Genomic DNA, 15,993 nt, shown 5'->3' with positions numbered 1-15,993 from the left:
AGTATAAAACCATGGTAGTTATTAAACATGCCAGTTGACAGTGATGCCCCACCTACATTGTGTTTTACAGTGGCAGCTTTTCAAGGGTTTATCGGTTGATGGATGTAGATTCATGATGATACACCTTCCAGTGTGTCTCATCTCTCTGCAGCAAAACACAACCCAGATGGAGAGTGGAGACCGAGCCAGGGATTAGGGAAGATTTTCCTTCATTTAATAAGCAATTGAATGACACAGTTCTGGGGATAAACCTAGTCCAAGAAGAAGCGCAAGAATAGTCACAGGAATATATAGCATTATCCTGCATTAAGGCGGAGTGTATCATTTAAAATAACCATTCCCATTTATAATTCTAATCTACAACACAGTCCAATGCTCATTCGCATTAGAATACACTGTATTATTATCCACAAAGTCTGGAGGGCTTAGATTTAGCTGCAGATAGTTTGCATACCTATGGGAACAATTCTATACAACTATGATAAAAATTCATGGTCATAAAGTATCACTCTAAATACATGCAATCCATCCTAATCCAATCACATCTTACATCTATTTTCCCATAGGGTTCCATGTAGAGTCCTCTGTGAAAATGGTTTTACATAGATAGCAAAAGGGTTCTACCTGAAACCAACAATGGTTCTCCTACACTCTAAAAATAAAGGATTCTTCAAATTAAAACTGGGGGAACCTCTTATGTTCTTCAAAGAACCCCCTTTAATGGTTGCTCGAATAAACTTATGGGGTTCAAAAAAATACACCCCCCCCCCCCCTCAATTATTAATCAGCATAACAATAACACTATATTTTAGTTGTCAGTGTTTTTTATGATTTTAGTGGCAAAGCAGAAGTCAAAAATCGAGATGAGGTAAACTCCCAGCAGTTCAATCGGTATATTTTCTGGCGTGTTAATGTGTTGATATCCTTCGCATCCATAGCCAGAGTGATTTTGTAGTGCATGGTGATCGAACAGGTTTCCAGTTATATTAATCAGCCATGTAGGGAGGGTGAATTCTAGGAATACAAAAATAATAATTATACAGATGATTAACAAAACGTGCACACGACAGTATTCATGCAATGGTTTTTGTGGTAAATGTGAATGAAACCACTGTTCACTTTTGACAACCGTTATCATACACGCACCTTGTCCATAATGTAGAGACCTCTGGGATCTTCATTGAAGAGGTCAGGGATGAGGAAGATGGCTGCTGTGACTGAGTCCTATAAAGTTTTAGAGAAACCAGTGGTATAAAGTACTTAAGTAAAAATACTACTTAAGTAGTTTTGAGGTATCTGTACTTTCCTATTAATATTTTTGACACTTTTACTCCACTACATTCCAAATTCCTAAGGCACTCGCACATCTGAGCAAACATTTTGCAGGTCAGTGATACTATCAAAAGCAGTGTGCGGTTTCCTTTTTCACTCCACTACATTCCTAAAGAAAATAATTTACTTTTTACTCATTACATTTTCCCTGACATCCAAAAGTTACATTTTGAATGCTTAGCAGGACAGGAAAATTGTCTAATTCACACATTTATCAAGAGCGCATCCCTGGTCATCCCTACTGCCTCTACTGGCAGACTCACTGAACACACATGCTTTGTTTGTAAATTATGTCTGAGTGTTGAACTGTGCCCCTGGGTATCAGTAAATTAAACAATTTTAAAACTAGAAAATCATGTTGTTTGCTTAATATAAGGAATGTGAAATTATTTATACTTTTACTTTTGATACTTAAGTACATTTTAAAACAGAATATTTTTTGACTTTTACTCAAGTAGTATTTTACTGGGTGACTCACTTTTTCATTTTTCTTTTAAGTTTTTTAAAACTTTTACTCAAGTATGAAAATTGAGTACTTTTCCACCACTGAGAGAAACCATTAATAAAAATGTGATAGCCCACATGTAATCTACATAACATGCGACAAACCAATACCAATTGTACATACCTTTTTGGGCGCCTCCTCATCAGTATACATGCAGAAATAAGTAGGAAGTTCAGTCATCTGCACCCAATGCAGCTATAGCCGTCAACATATTCTTACCACTTTGTTGATTGACATCCGTTGCATTATGTCCATTTTCTGTTTTAGAAAGAATTTTAAAAGGGAGGACGTGCCAAACAACGCAGCCATTTGCACAAATATGAAAGATAGAGGGTGTCATCATAAAACAATATCAATTTAGATCATACAAGGTAGAAACCTTACCTTAAATTGAGGAGATCTTAAAAATGTTCTGTTAAGTACCTGCACCTGCTGTTTTCGCAAATTCAAATCTCAATTTTTCAGTTGGGCAGGTAGTTCTTGGAGGTTCTTGCAGGAACCTAAGGAGGTTCCTTGATGAACCCCACCTCCTATGGGGTTCTTGGAAGTACCTTTTGGGTGCATTTTTTGTGCCAAAGAACTTTGAGGATCTTAGAAGAACCCTTGTTGAACCCCTAACTTTGAGAGTATTGGGACAGGCGAAGAACCCTTTTATGTTATAGATTGCACCTTTTTATCTAAGAGTGTAGCACTGCTCTTTTAGAACACACATCATTTCTCAGTAAAGATAATGCCCCCATCTCAAGCAGAAAAACGTGTTTTTATCCCTAACAGGATTAGAGAGTCACGTCAAATCAGAAAAAAACAATCCAGGGTCTATTATTTTGTGGAATAACACAATGGCTGATACAATGATGATGCTATTAAACTCATGGGTCATCCACTTACTTCAGTCAGTCTGACAGCATCAGCTTTGATGACTGTTATGGCAAGTTGGGACTTTCATTGGCGTAAGAGTGACCATGTGTTAGCCTACCTCATCTCTGTGTCCAGCTGAGCTGTTGAACTTGGGTCACGTGAAGCAAGAGTCAGAGTCGGGTTTGAATTATTGAGCCAGGGATTGTTTAGGGATTAGTCAATAGGTGCTTCACGGCATAAATTAAACAAGGGCCACCATAGCAATGGGGTCACATTATACCAGGGGAAATAAGTCACTGCAACTATAAGCCCAGAACAAGATGCCAGCACTTACGTCAGACCGATGCCCAGTTGCGCCCCCCCCCCTCCCTCTTTATCGCTCTTGCGCTCTCTCTCTGTGTCACTCTCTCTAATTTGCCCAGCTGAATACACTTTAATTCCAGAAAGAAAATAACCGGGGTGCAGTCACACTGTAGCTGTTGAGCAGCCCTAGCCTAGCTAGATGTATGTGTGTGTGTGCGGACTTGTCCCTCTTGCTGAACGTATGTTTGCGTTTATGGGGACTGGGGGTTAAGACCCTCTTCTTATAGGGTTATTGTTTTTGTGGACTAGGGATTTGAGACCCTCGTCACGTCACGCTGAGGGGGTTGTCTGTCCGTGTGTGGAGGGGGTTATTCTGTGTGTGTGTGGGACCTAGCTCCAAGCTGGCGGATCGAGAGGACTCAGATTGCTCGGATCAGATGATCCATCTTCAGCTGACCATCTCAGGGGACTGGCCAGCACCTTGTGAGTGAGCCTGCCCACCACCATAGTCTAGTTCAATCTCTCCTCTTTTTCTCCTTCTCTTATCTCTCATTTCACTCTCATTCCATTCATTCAATTCTCATCATCCAATCTTTCTCATTCCAACTCTCCATGCTCCTCTATTTCACTCCACTTGTATTTGATCATCTGCTCTTCCTCTACCTCTTTTGAATGCTTTGGTTGTAGGCTGCTGGATGATACTTTAGGTTTTATTGCTCTGCCTTATGTCTTCATGATTATCCTGAGTGTAGTTATACAATTTATTTATTGGCATATAGTCTTGATATTTCCTAGTAGGAGATATGGGCTCGACCTGGTCGTTAAATGGGATCTAGTGAGCAGTTCCCCAACAGTTCAATCAACTAAATGCTTGAGATTATTTTATGCATATCCAGATATTTCAATCATTTCTAATGCTTGACATTAGTGTATGTCTCTTTAGAAATTTCAATCAACACAAATGTTTGACTATCTTATGTATTTTTTTGATATCCCAAATGATTCAAATGTTTGAGGTAAGCTTATGAATGTATTTTATTTATTTATTTTATCTGAAATGTGTCATTTTGTTTGCGGTCCTGTAGGCTATGTCATCAATATAACTATGTTACAGTTCAAGTTTACAGCAAACAATTCAGGGTTGTCTGACTACACATAGGAACAAACAGAACTTGGTAACCGTGTACAACATCCCAAATGTGGGTAAATTATTGATTTGTGAGATCTGTGACCTCCATTTTGGTCTCTGTGGACCCGAGTCCAGCTGAATGTTGCCCAGATTACGTAAAAGCCCTCTCAAACAGCTGTGGGGATGACAGAATTTTATCCACTATTAATCAAGGCACTGTAATTATTCTGCTTTTGATCTTATTTTTTTATATTTAATGTGCTCCGTCTTCCCCTTCAATTGATCTCATCTGGGCTTTGTAGGTTTACGTCTGGCCAGTATTTGTAGTGTTAGGGGGATTACCAGTAGCAGTGTTAAATTATGATAGCTGAATAAAAACAGATTGCAAGAGAGGGCTATACAGATATCAAGATGATGTCAAGGAAGACCTAAATGTGATTTTTGCTCCTGAACTCTTACTGTAGGTTGACTTTCATTGGCTTCAAGGCTCGGTCATTTATGTGAAGCACCCTATGACAAGTAGGGCTGGCATAATTACCGTGTCACCAACGGTTATGGATGAAGACCAGAATGAAAGTGAAATAAGTTTTTATTGTGGAACGAACAGCTGACCGGAGACGGGACAGCCAGGCATTTGTGTGGATGAGTCCATTTCTGCTATAACATGGACTCTACAATGTGGTGAAACTGTTGCTCCTTGCTGAAAACAAGCATGGTGTTGTAGCAAACGAGTCATCTGTGATCTAGGCGAACCCCCCCCCCCCCCTCCCTACAACAGTAGCATCAGCAGTCAGGAGGAGAGGAGAAAATGTGCATCTTAATGGTTATTATGGTGACTGGTTATTTGGCTGAGCAAAAACCGTCATCCACAATTCCATGACCGTCACAGCCCTAATGACAAGTGATGTCATACTTGAATATTTAACTGAACTGACAAGATTGGAATAGTTTTGTTCACTGCTTAAAACAGTTCAATGTTGGCAGATCTGTGGAAGCAATATGGCGGAAGCTTCACAACTAAATCGCCTTTACCTAGGGCTGTGGCGGTCACAATTTCGTCAGCCAGTTATTGTCAACCAAATAACTATCGATCTCACGGTAATTCACTGTTTATTAACATAAACACATTTAGTATCTCCTGGCTTTCACACATAGCCAACAAGCCACTGATGCAGACCTTTGGAACATCTACATTTTAAAAAGTCTAATAAATCCATGTAATATAGCCTATACCTTCACAATAAATAAATTATTTATTTCAGACCGGTTTAAAGAAGCATGATATGAATAACATGTAGTCTATTTTAGAAGAACATAATAGCATACTCTTGAGTTGTCCTGATCTGGCTATGACAAATGGCTTTGGGCTACACTAGTTCATTTAGCAGATGAGATTTGCTTAGAATTCCGGTGCATTATTTTATAGTATGAAGAATACAATTGAACAAAGCTGAATAAAATAGAAAGGATATTTTCTCCAAGTGATTTTAGGGAGTGCGCACATGCGGCTATTCTGTGTCGAGTGGTTAACAAAGAAATAGGTACTTATATGCTTAATTTAGAGTTACTAATGTAACTTTAGTTGTTCTAATAACTTTGGGCTATATGTTTAGATTTTTAATACATTGTAAGGCTGCATGATGCGAATAATAGTGATTTGAAAAAGTATGCTTGAAAGGCATGAGCTCTGCTTTGTTTTTTATGTGCTGTACACACCAGCCTTCATTAACAATTTGACAAGCACTTGGCAATGCCTCGAATTTCGCTGCAGCATCCCCTTTGTGGCCGTAATGCACCCTAAAAACATCCATGCCTTCTGCGGCCAGTGGCCGTACTGCCCTTGGCCTGGAATGCTGCATTGTACCCTTCTCCCTCGGTGCTGCGTGTTCCGAGGCATCTCTCACTCATGCTGCTTATGTACAGCACCTTGCAATAGTATTCACCCCCTTGGTGTTTTTCCTATTTTGTTGTATTGCAACCTGTAATTTAAATGTATTTTTATTTGGATATCATGTAATGGACATACACAAATTAGTCCAAATTGGTGAAGTGAAATGAAGAAAAAAAATAGTTTCAAAAAATTTGGAAAAATAAAAAACTGGAAAGTGGTGGGTGAATATGTATTCACCCCCTTTGCTATGAAGACCCTAAATAAGATCTGGTGCAACCAATTACCTTTAGAAGTCACATAATTAGTTAGATTGCACACGTGACACTTAAATAAAGTCCACCTGATCTCAGTATATATACACCGGTTCTGAAAAGCCCCAGAGTCTGCAACACCACTAACCAAGGGGCACCACCAAGTTAGCAGCACAACGAAGACCAAGGAGTTCTCCAAAGAGGTCAGGGACAAAGTTGTGGAGAAGTACAGATCAGGGTTGGGTTATAAACAAATATCAGAAACTTTGAACATCCCACAGACATCCCACCATTAAATCCATTATTAAAAAATGGAAAGAATATGGCACCACAACAAACCTGCCAAGAGGGCCACCCACCAAAAATCACGGACCAGGCAAAGAGGGCATTAATCAGAGGCAACAAAGAGACCAAAGACAACCCTGAAGGAGCTGAAAAACTCCACAGCAGAGATTGGAGTATCTGTCCATAGGACCAATTTAAGTCGTACACTCCACAGAGCTGGGCTGTACAGAAGTGGCAAGAAAAAAGCCATTGCTTGTTCGCAAAATGGCATGTGGGTGACTCCCCAAACATATGGAAGAATGTACTCTGGTCAGATGAGACTAAAATTGAGCTTTTAGGCCATCAAGGAAAACGCTATGTCTGGCGCAAACCCAACACCTCTCATCACCCCGAGAACACATCCCAGTGAAGCATAGTGGTGGCAGCATCATGCTGTGGGGATGTTTTTCATCAGCAGGGACTAGGAAACTGGTCCGAATTGATGGAATGCTGGATGGTGCTAAATACAGGGAAATCCTTGAGGGGAAACTGGTTTAAGTCTTCCAGAGATTTGAGACTGGGACAGAGGATCACCTTCCAGCAGGACAATGACCCTAAGCATTCTGCTAAAGCAACAATTGAGTGGTATAAGGGGAAACATTTAAATATATTGGAATGGCCTAGTCAATGCCCAGACCTCAATCAAATTGAGAATCTGTGGTATGACTTAAAGATTGCAATAAACCAGTGGAACCCATCCAACTTCAAGGAGCTGGAGCAGTTTTGCCTTGAAGAATGGGCAAAGCAAAGCAGTTCGACACATACAACGACACAGAGTTACACATGGAGTAAAACAAATATACAGTCAATAATACAGTAGAAACAAGTCTATATACGATGTGAGCAAATGAGGTGAGATAAGGGAGGTAAAGGCAAAAAAAGGCCATGTTGGCAAAGTAAATACAATATAGCAAGTAAAACACTGGAATGGTAGATTTGCAATGGAAGAATGTGCAAAGTAGAAATAAAAATAATGGGGTGCAAAGGAGCAAAATAAATCAATTAAATACAGTAGGGAAAGAGGTAGTTGTTTAGGCTAAATTATAGGTGGTCTATGTACAGGTGCAGTAATCTGTGAGCTGCTCTGACAGTTGGTGCTTAAAGCTAGTGAGGGAGAAAAGTGTTTCCAGTTTCAGAGCTTTTTGTAATTCGTTCCAGTCATTGGCAGCAGAGAACTGGAAGGAGAGGCGGCCAAAGAAAGAATTGGTTTTGGGGGTGACTAGAGAGATATACCTGCTGGAGCGTGTGCTACAGGTGGGATATGCTATGGTGACCAGCGAGCTGAGATAAGGGGGGACTTTACCTAGCAGGGTCTTGTAGGTGACATGGAGCCAGTGGGTTTGGCGACGAGTATGAAGCGAGGGCCAGCCAACGAGAGCGTACAGGTCGCAATGGTGGGGAGTATATGGGGCTTTGGTGACAAAACGGATTGCACTGTGATAGACTGCATCCAATTTGTTGAGTAGGGTATTGGAGGCTATTTTGTAAATGACATCGCCAAAGTCGAGGATTGGTAGGATGGTCAGTTTTACAAGGGTATGTTTGGCAGCATGAGTGAAGGATGCTTTTTTGCGAAATAGGAAGCCAATTCTATATTTAACTTTGGATTGGAGATGTTTGATATGGGTCTGGAAGGAGAGTTTACAGTCTAACCAGACACCTAAGTATTTGTAGTTGTCCACATATTCCGAGTCCGAGCCGTCCAGACTAGTGATGTTGGACAGGCGGGTAGGTGCGGGTAGCGATCGGTTGAAGAGCATGCATTTAGTTTTACTTGTATTTAAGAGCAATTGGAGGCCACGGAAGGAGAGTTGTATGGCATTGAAGCTTGCCTGGAGGGTTGTTAACACAGTGTCCAAAGAAGGACCAGAAGTATACAGAATGGTGTCGTCTGCGTAGAGGTGGATCAGAGACTCACCAGCAGCAAGAGCGACCTCATTGATGTATACAGGGAAGAGAGTCGGTCCAAGAATTGAACCCTGTGGCACCCCCATTGAGACTGCCAGAGGTCCGGACAGCAGACTCTCCGATTTGACACACTGAACTCTATCAGAGAAGTAGTTGGTGAACCAGGCGAGGCAATCATTTAAGAAACCAAGGCTGTCGAGTCTGCCGATGAGGATGTGGTGATTGACAGAGTCGAAAGCCTTGGCCAGATCAATGAACACTGCTGCACAGTAATGTTTCTTATCGATGGCGGCTAAGATATCGTTTAGGACCTTGAGCGTGGCTGAGGTGCACCCATGACCAGCTCTGAAACCAGATTGCATAGCAGAGAAGGTATGGTGAGATTCGAAATGGTCTGTTTGTTGACTTGGATTTCGAAGACCTTAGAAAGGCATGGTAGGATAGATATAGGTCTGTAGCAGTTTGGGTCAAGAGTGTCCCCCCCTTTGAAGAGGGGGATGGCCGCAGCTGCATTCCAATCTTTGGGAATCTCAGACGACACGAGAGGTTGAACAGGCTAGTAATAGGGGTGGCAACAATTTCGGCAGATAATTTTAGAAAGAAAGGGTCCAGATTGTCTAGCCCGGCTGATTTGTAGGGGTCCAGATTTTGCAGCTCTTTCAGAACATCAGCTGAACGGATTTGGGAGAAGGAGAAATGGGGAAGGCTTGGGCGAGGTGCTGTGGGGGGTGCAGTGCTGTTGACCGGGGTAGGAGTAGCCAGGTGGAATGATGGCCAGCCGTAGAAAAATGCTTATTGAAATTCACAATTATGGTGGATTTATCAGTGGTGACAGTGTTTCCTATCTTCAGTGCAGTGGGCAGCTGGGAGGAGGTGTTCTTATTCTCCATGGACTTTACAGTGTCCCAGAACTTTTTTGAGTTAGTGTTGCAGGAAGCAAATTTCTGCTTGAAAAAGCTAGCCTTGGCTTTTCTACCTGCCTGTTTATAATGGTTTCTAGCTTCCCTGAACAGCTGCATATCACGGGGGCTGTTCGATGTTAATGCAGAACGCCATAGGATGTTTTTGTGTTGTTTAAGGGCAGTCAGGTCTGGGGAGAACCAAGGGCTATATCTGTTCCTGGTTCTAAATTTCTTGATTGGGGCATGTTTATTTAAGATGGTTAGGAAGGCTTTTTTTTATATCCAGGCATCCTCTACTGACGGGATGAGATCAATATCCTTCCAGGATACCCCGGCCAGGTCGATTAGAAAGGCCTGCTCGCTGAAGTGTTTCAGGGAGTGTTTGACAGTGAAGGTCGTTTGACCGCTGACCCATTACGGATGCAAGCCATGAGGCAGTGATCGCTGAGATCTTGGTTGAAGACAGCAGAGGTGTATTTAGAGGGCAAGTTGGTTAGGATGATATCTGAGGGTGCCCGTGTTTAAGGCTTTGGGGAGGTACCTGGTAGGTTCATTGATAATTTGTGTGAGATTGAGGGCATCAAGTTTAGATTGAAGGGTGGCTGGGGTGTTAAGCATGTTCCAGTTTAGGTCGCCTAGCAGCACGAGCTCTGAAGATAGATGGGGGGCAATCAGTTCACATATGGTGTCCAGAGCACAGCTGGGGGCAGAGGGTGGTCTATAGCAGGCGGCAACGGTGAGAGACTTGTTTTTAGAGAGGTGGATTTTTAAAATTAGAAGTTCAAATTGTTTGGGTAGAGACCTGGATAGTAGGACAGAACTCTGCAGGCTATCTTTGCAGTAGATTGCAACACCGCCCCCTTTTGGCAGTTCTATCTTGTCTGAAAATGTTGTAGTTTGGAATTAAAATTTCAGAATTTCTGGTGGTCTTCCTAAGCCAGGATTCAGATACAGCTAGAACATCCGGGTTGGCAGAGTGTGCTCAAGCAGTGAATAGAACAAACTTGGGGAGGAGGCTTCTAATGTTAACATGCATGAAACCAAGGCTATTACGGTTACAGAAGTCGTCAAAAGAGGGCACCTGGGGAATAGGAGTGAAGCTAGGCACTGCAGGGCCTGGATTCACCTCTACATCGCCAGAGGAACAGAGGAGGAGTAGAATAAGGGTACGGCTAAAAACAATAAGAATTGGTCGTCTGGAACAGAGAGTAAAAGGAGGTTTCTGGGGGCGATAAAATAGCATCAAGGTATAATGTACAGACAAAGTTATGGTAGGATGTGAATACAATGGAGGTAAACCTAGGTATTGAGTGATGAAGAGAGATATTGTCTCTAGAAACATCATTGAAACCAGGAGATGTCATTGCATGTGTGGGTGGTGGAACTAATAGGTTGGATAAGGTATAGTGAGCAGGACTAGAGGCTCTACAGTGAAATAAGCCAATAAACACTAACCAGAACAGCAATGGACAAGGCATATTGACATTAAGGAGAGGAATGCTTAGTCGAGTGATCAAAAGGGTCCAGTGAGTAGAGAGGTTGGTTGGGGGTCACGGCGATTTAGACAGCTAGCCAGGCCATCGGTAGCAAGCTAGCATAGAATGGAGGTCTGTTATTAGCCACCTCTTGCGTTCCGTCAGTAGATTAGTGGGGTTCTGTGTGGTAGAGGGGATTAATCCGAATCACACAACAACAAAAAACAAACAATAGATATAGTTATAGAGGCCCAAGAAGAAAGGAAAAAAAATAATAATAATTGTCCGATTTGTCTATTCAGATAGCAGCCGATAAGACAGCTAACGGTTAGCAGGCTGCAGATGGGCGTTCAGGTAACGTCGCGACGGAGAAGCCAGCCGGATAACTCCTTCGGGTAGATAACGTCGGCAGTCCAGTTGTGAAGGCCCGGTGGGGCTCTGCGTAGGCAGTAAAACGGGTCCAGATAGGTGATTGTAGCCCAGGAGAGATTGATGGAACTCTTCAGCTGGCTAGCTCCGGAATAACTGATGTTTGCTCCGGAATCGAAGAAAATCACACGGATAGCAGCGAGCTAGCTGTGAGATCCGGGTATGAATGTCCAGAGTTAGCGGTTGAAATCCAGGGACACGGAGAGAAAAATTGGTCCGGTATGTTCCGTTCCGAGCCGCGCTGCGCCGTACAAAACTGGCGATAGTTTTTCGAGCTAAAGGATAGCTGATGACCACAAACCGTGGTTAGCTGAATATTAACGATTTGCCAGTAAAGAAGCTGGCTAGCTTCTGGCTAACTCCTGGCTAGCTTCTGGCTAGCTTCTTGGAGGATTACAGATCTGAGGCAAATAATACTTTTTTATAAATAGAAATTGGTGAGGCGGGTTGCAGGAGAGTGTTTTGAAGATGAGTTTATGGAAAATTAAAAAATGTATGTGAAAAAAGATGTGAAAAAAGTTGTAAATATATATATATTTACAACTTTTATATATGGCATAGCAGTTCAGACGTCTTTTGTCCTCGTCTTGTCCCATATATATATGGGACAATATATATATATATATATGGGACAAGACGAGGACCAAAGACGTCTGATCTGCTATGCCATCTTGGAATCAGACTGATTCTGATGCTGGGCATCATTCACAAGTGATAATATATAATTAACACGTGATAAGGCCAGTATTGTTACCCATCAGACTATTCTATATATAGTGCATTCGGAAAGTATTCAGACCCCTTGACTTCTTTCACATTTTGTTACGTTAGAGTTATTCTAAAATGAATTAAATCGTTTTTTGCCCTCATCAATCTACACACAAAATCCCATAATGACAATCCAAAAACCGGTTTTTAGAAATGTTGGCAAATTTATTACAACAAAAAACTGAAATAACACATTTACAGTTGAAATCGGAAGTTTACATACACTTAGGTTGGAGTCAATAACTTGTTTTTCAACCACTCCACAAATTTCTTGTTAATAACAAACTATAGTTTTGGCAAGTCAGTTAGGACTTCTACTTTGCATGACACAAGTAATTTTTCCAACAATTGTTTGCAGACAGATTATTTCACTTATAATTCACTATCACAATTGCATTGGGTCAGAAGTTTTACATTGTCGTGGCAGAATCAGGATTCTTGAGGTAACATTTATTTATAAGATGTTTTATTCATTTTATTGCATGCTTATGTGAGATATTTGTAATTAGAATGTCTTCTTTTGGATAATACTGTTTGCAGTTTGCAGTTATCCCTTTCCTGCTAGGGCTAAGTTACATTGGGCCCCAGAGATGGGAAAGGTTAGTCTTATCTGTGAATGTGTCTATAAACTATTCCGAAACCATGTGAAGGGATGGTGTGATACATGGGGAACCAGATAGGTGGCTCCACAATGTCTGTGTGCCAGTCACTCTATCTCTGTGATCTTGTCCAGGAGGGTGTCTAAAATGACAATTGATATATATACCATTGGATGAGGTAATGTCTTGTTACTAATTTGTACCAAGAACGAGATAAGAGCTTCGTTTAGGAGACCAAACTGAACAATAATTTATAGCTAAATACTGTCTGGCGATGGGATACTCCTCTCAAGTAAAATCTTTCTTTGTGTAATGTTCTTAAGATCTGTTATTTGTCATGTTGACTAGGGCGGTGGATCTTTGCTATAAAGGATCTCAGTTGCCATTATGTTGACACTCAGAGAATACATTTATAGACACTGAATTGATCTGAGAGTCACAGGGTTGTGATGGAGCTCATATAATTAAAGATGAACTTTATGATAACTCTGACTTGTGTGTGGTTTGCTCTCATGATTTGGTAATACAGGAAATTTCCACGATAACATACAGTAAGTTGACTGTGCCTTTAACTTCTTGGAACTCCCCATCCCGGATCCGGGTTTGTGACTAAAGCCTCAGGCTCATTAGCATAACGCAACGTTAACGATTTCTGAAAATCGCAAATAAAATGAAAATAATGCGTCTGCTCTCAAGCTTAGCCTTTTCTTAACAGCACTGTCATCTCAGATTTTCAAAATATGCTTTTGAACCATAGAAATTGACTAATTTGTGTAAGAGTATGCAAAGCTAGCATAGCATTTTGAGTAGCATTTAGCACGCAACATTTTCACAAAAACCAGATAACCAAATAAATAAAATCATTTACCTTTGAAGAGCTTCTGATGTTTTCAATGAGGAGACTCTCAGTTACATACCAAATGCGCAGTTTTTCCTGAAAGCGTCTGTGTGTAGGAGAAATCGTTCCGTTTTCTACATTGCGTCTGGCTACCGAAACGAACCGAAAATTCAGTCACCTACAACGTAAAACTTTTTCCGGATTAACTACATAATATCGACCGAAACATGGCAAACGTTGTTTGGAATCAATCCTCAAGGTGTTTTTTCACATATCTCTTCATTGATATGCAGTTCGTGGAAGCTTGCTTTCCTCTCTGTATCCCATGGAAAAATACTGGCAGGTGACTTTTGCGCACCAATTTCGGCGCAGGACACCGGGCGGACACCTGGTAAATGTGGTCTCTTATGGTCAATCTTCCAATGATCTGCCTACGTCACAATGCTGCAGACACCTCGGGGAAACGACAGAAAGGGCAGGCTCATTCCTCTCGCATTCACAGCCATATAAGGAGACAATGGAAAACAGAGCCTCAAAAATCCTGCTCATTTCCTGGATGCCGTCTCATCTTGGTTTTGCCTGAAGCTCACGTTCTAGGGCACGCACAGAAATATCTTGGTAGTTCTGGACACGTCAGAGTGTTTTCTTTCGAATGCTATCAATTATATGCATAGTCGAGCATTTTTTTGTGACAAAATATCTTGTTTAAAACAGGAACGTTTTTCATCCAAAAATGAAATAGCGCCCCCAGAGCATCAACAGGTTAAACAGCTTCGAAAATTCCAGAAAATGATGTCATGGCTTTAGAAGTCTGATAGACTAATTGACATTATTTGAGTCAATTGGAGGTGTACCTGTTGATGTATTTCAAGGCCTACCTTCAAACTCAGTGCCTCTTTGCTTGACATCATGGGAAAATCAAAAGAAATCAGCCAAGACCTCAATGTTTTTAATTTTATTTTTTTAGATCTCCACAAGTCTGGTTCGTCCATGGGAGGAATTTCCAAACGCCTGAATGTACCACATTCATATATACAACAATAGTACGCAAGTATCAACACCATGGGACCACGCAGCTGTCATACCGCTGAGGAAGGAGATGCGTTCTGTCTCCTAGAGATGCACGTACTTTGGTGCGAAAGGTGCAAATCAATCCCAGAACAACAGCAAAGGACCTTTGCAAAGGACCAGAAATTGAACTGTTTTGCCACAATGGCCATCGTTATGTTTGTAGGAAAAAGGGGGAGGCTTGCAAACCGAAGAACACCATCCCAACCGTGAAGCACGGGGGTGGCAGCATCATGTTGTGGGGGTGCTTTTCTGCAGGAGGGACTGGTACACATAACAAAATAGATGGCATCATGAGGGGTGTAAATGATGTGGATATATTGAAGCAACATCTCAAGACATCAGTCAGGATGTTAAAGCTTGTTCGCAAATGGGTCTTCCAAATGGAGAATGACCCCAAGCATACTTCTAAAGTTGTGGCAAAATGTCTTTAAGGACAAATCTTGGTTTCATCAGACCAGAGAATAATGTTTCTCATGGTATGAGTGTCTTTAGGTGTCTTTTGGCAAACTCCAAGTGGGCTGCCATGTGCCTTTTTTCTGAGAAGTGGCTTCCGTCTGGCCATTCTGCCATAAAAGCCTGATAGGTGGACTGCTGCGAGATGGTTGTCCTCCTGGAAGGTTATCCCATCTCCACAGAGGAACTCTGGAGCTATGTCAGAGTAAACATCAGGTTCCTGGTCACTTTGCTGACCAAGCCCCTTTTCCCTTGATTGCTCAGTTTGGCCGGGAGGCCAGCTCTAGGAAGAGTATTGGTGGTTCCAAACTTCTTCCATTTAAGAATGATGGAGGCCACTGTGTTGTTTAATGCTGCCAACATTTTTTGGTACCCTTCCCCAGATCTGTGCCTTTACACAATCCTGTCTCGGAACTCTACGGAAAATTCCTTCGACCTCATGGCTTGGTTTTTGCTCTGACATGCGTTGTCAACTGTGGGACCTTATGTAGACAGCTGTGTGCCTTTCCAAATCATGTCCAATCAATTGAATTTACCACAGGTGGCCTCCAAGTTACAGAAACATCTCAAGGATGATCAATGGAAACAGGATGCACCTGAGCTCAATTTCGAGTCTCATAGCAAAGGGTCTGAATACTTATGTAAATAAGGTAGTTTATATATTTAGATATATATATATATATATATATAACTCACTCACTCACTCACGCTTGCAAACATTTCTAAAAACTTGTTTTCGCTTTACCATTATGGGGTTTTGTGTGTAGGTTGATGTAATTTAATCCATTGTAGAATAAGGCTGTAATTTAACAAAAATGTGGAAAAAGGCAAGGGTACTTTTCGAATCCACTGTATGTGTGAAATTTGTTTTGATTTAGAATGGACCTTTACCATGCACCTGTATTGGGAAAAAAAGGTGAGTAATAAATATAGAAGGCTTAGCCTATAGAAAGCTGA

The 15,993-nt window shown here is 41.5% G+C and overlaps 1 protein-coding gene across 1 annotated transcript in view; it reads left to right on the top strand.

Moving 5' to 3' along the window:
- Positions 1-3,122: 3,122 nt before the first annotated feature.
- The window catches only part of esamb (endothelial cell adhesion molecule b), a 31,605-nt gene continuing 18,734 nt past the window's right edge, over positions 3,123-15,993 (top strand). The window contains exon 1 of the mRNA XM_064984943.1: positions 3,123-3,481. Coding sequence (XP_064841015.1) covers positions 3,436-3,481 — 46 coding nt within the window. The 5' untranslated portion in view covers positions 3,123-3,435. The remainder of the gene's footprint in view (positions 3,482-15,993) is intronic.

The sequence above is a fragment of the Oncorhynchus masou genome, chromosome 13 (genome assembly GCF_036934945.1).
Source record: "Oncorhynchus masou masou isolate Uvic2021 chromosome 13, UVic_Omas_1.1, whole genome shotgun sequence".
Classification (NCBI taxonomy): domain Eukaryota; kingdom Metazoa; phylum Chordata; class Actinopteri; order Salmoniformes; family Salmonidae; genus Oncorhynchus; species Oncorhynchus masou.
The sequence above is the reverse complement of the archived record's forward strand: the minus strand, read 5'-3'. Positions and strand labels throughout refer to the sequence as shown.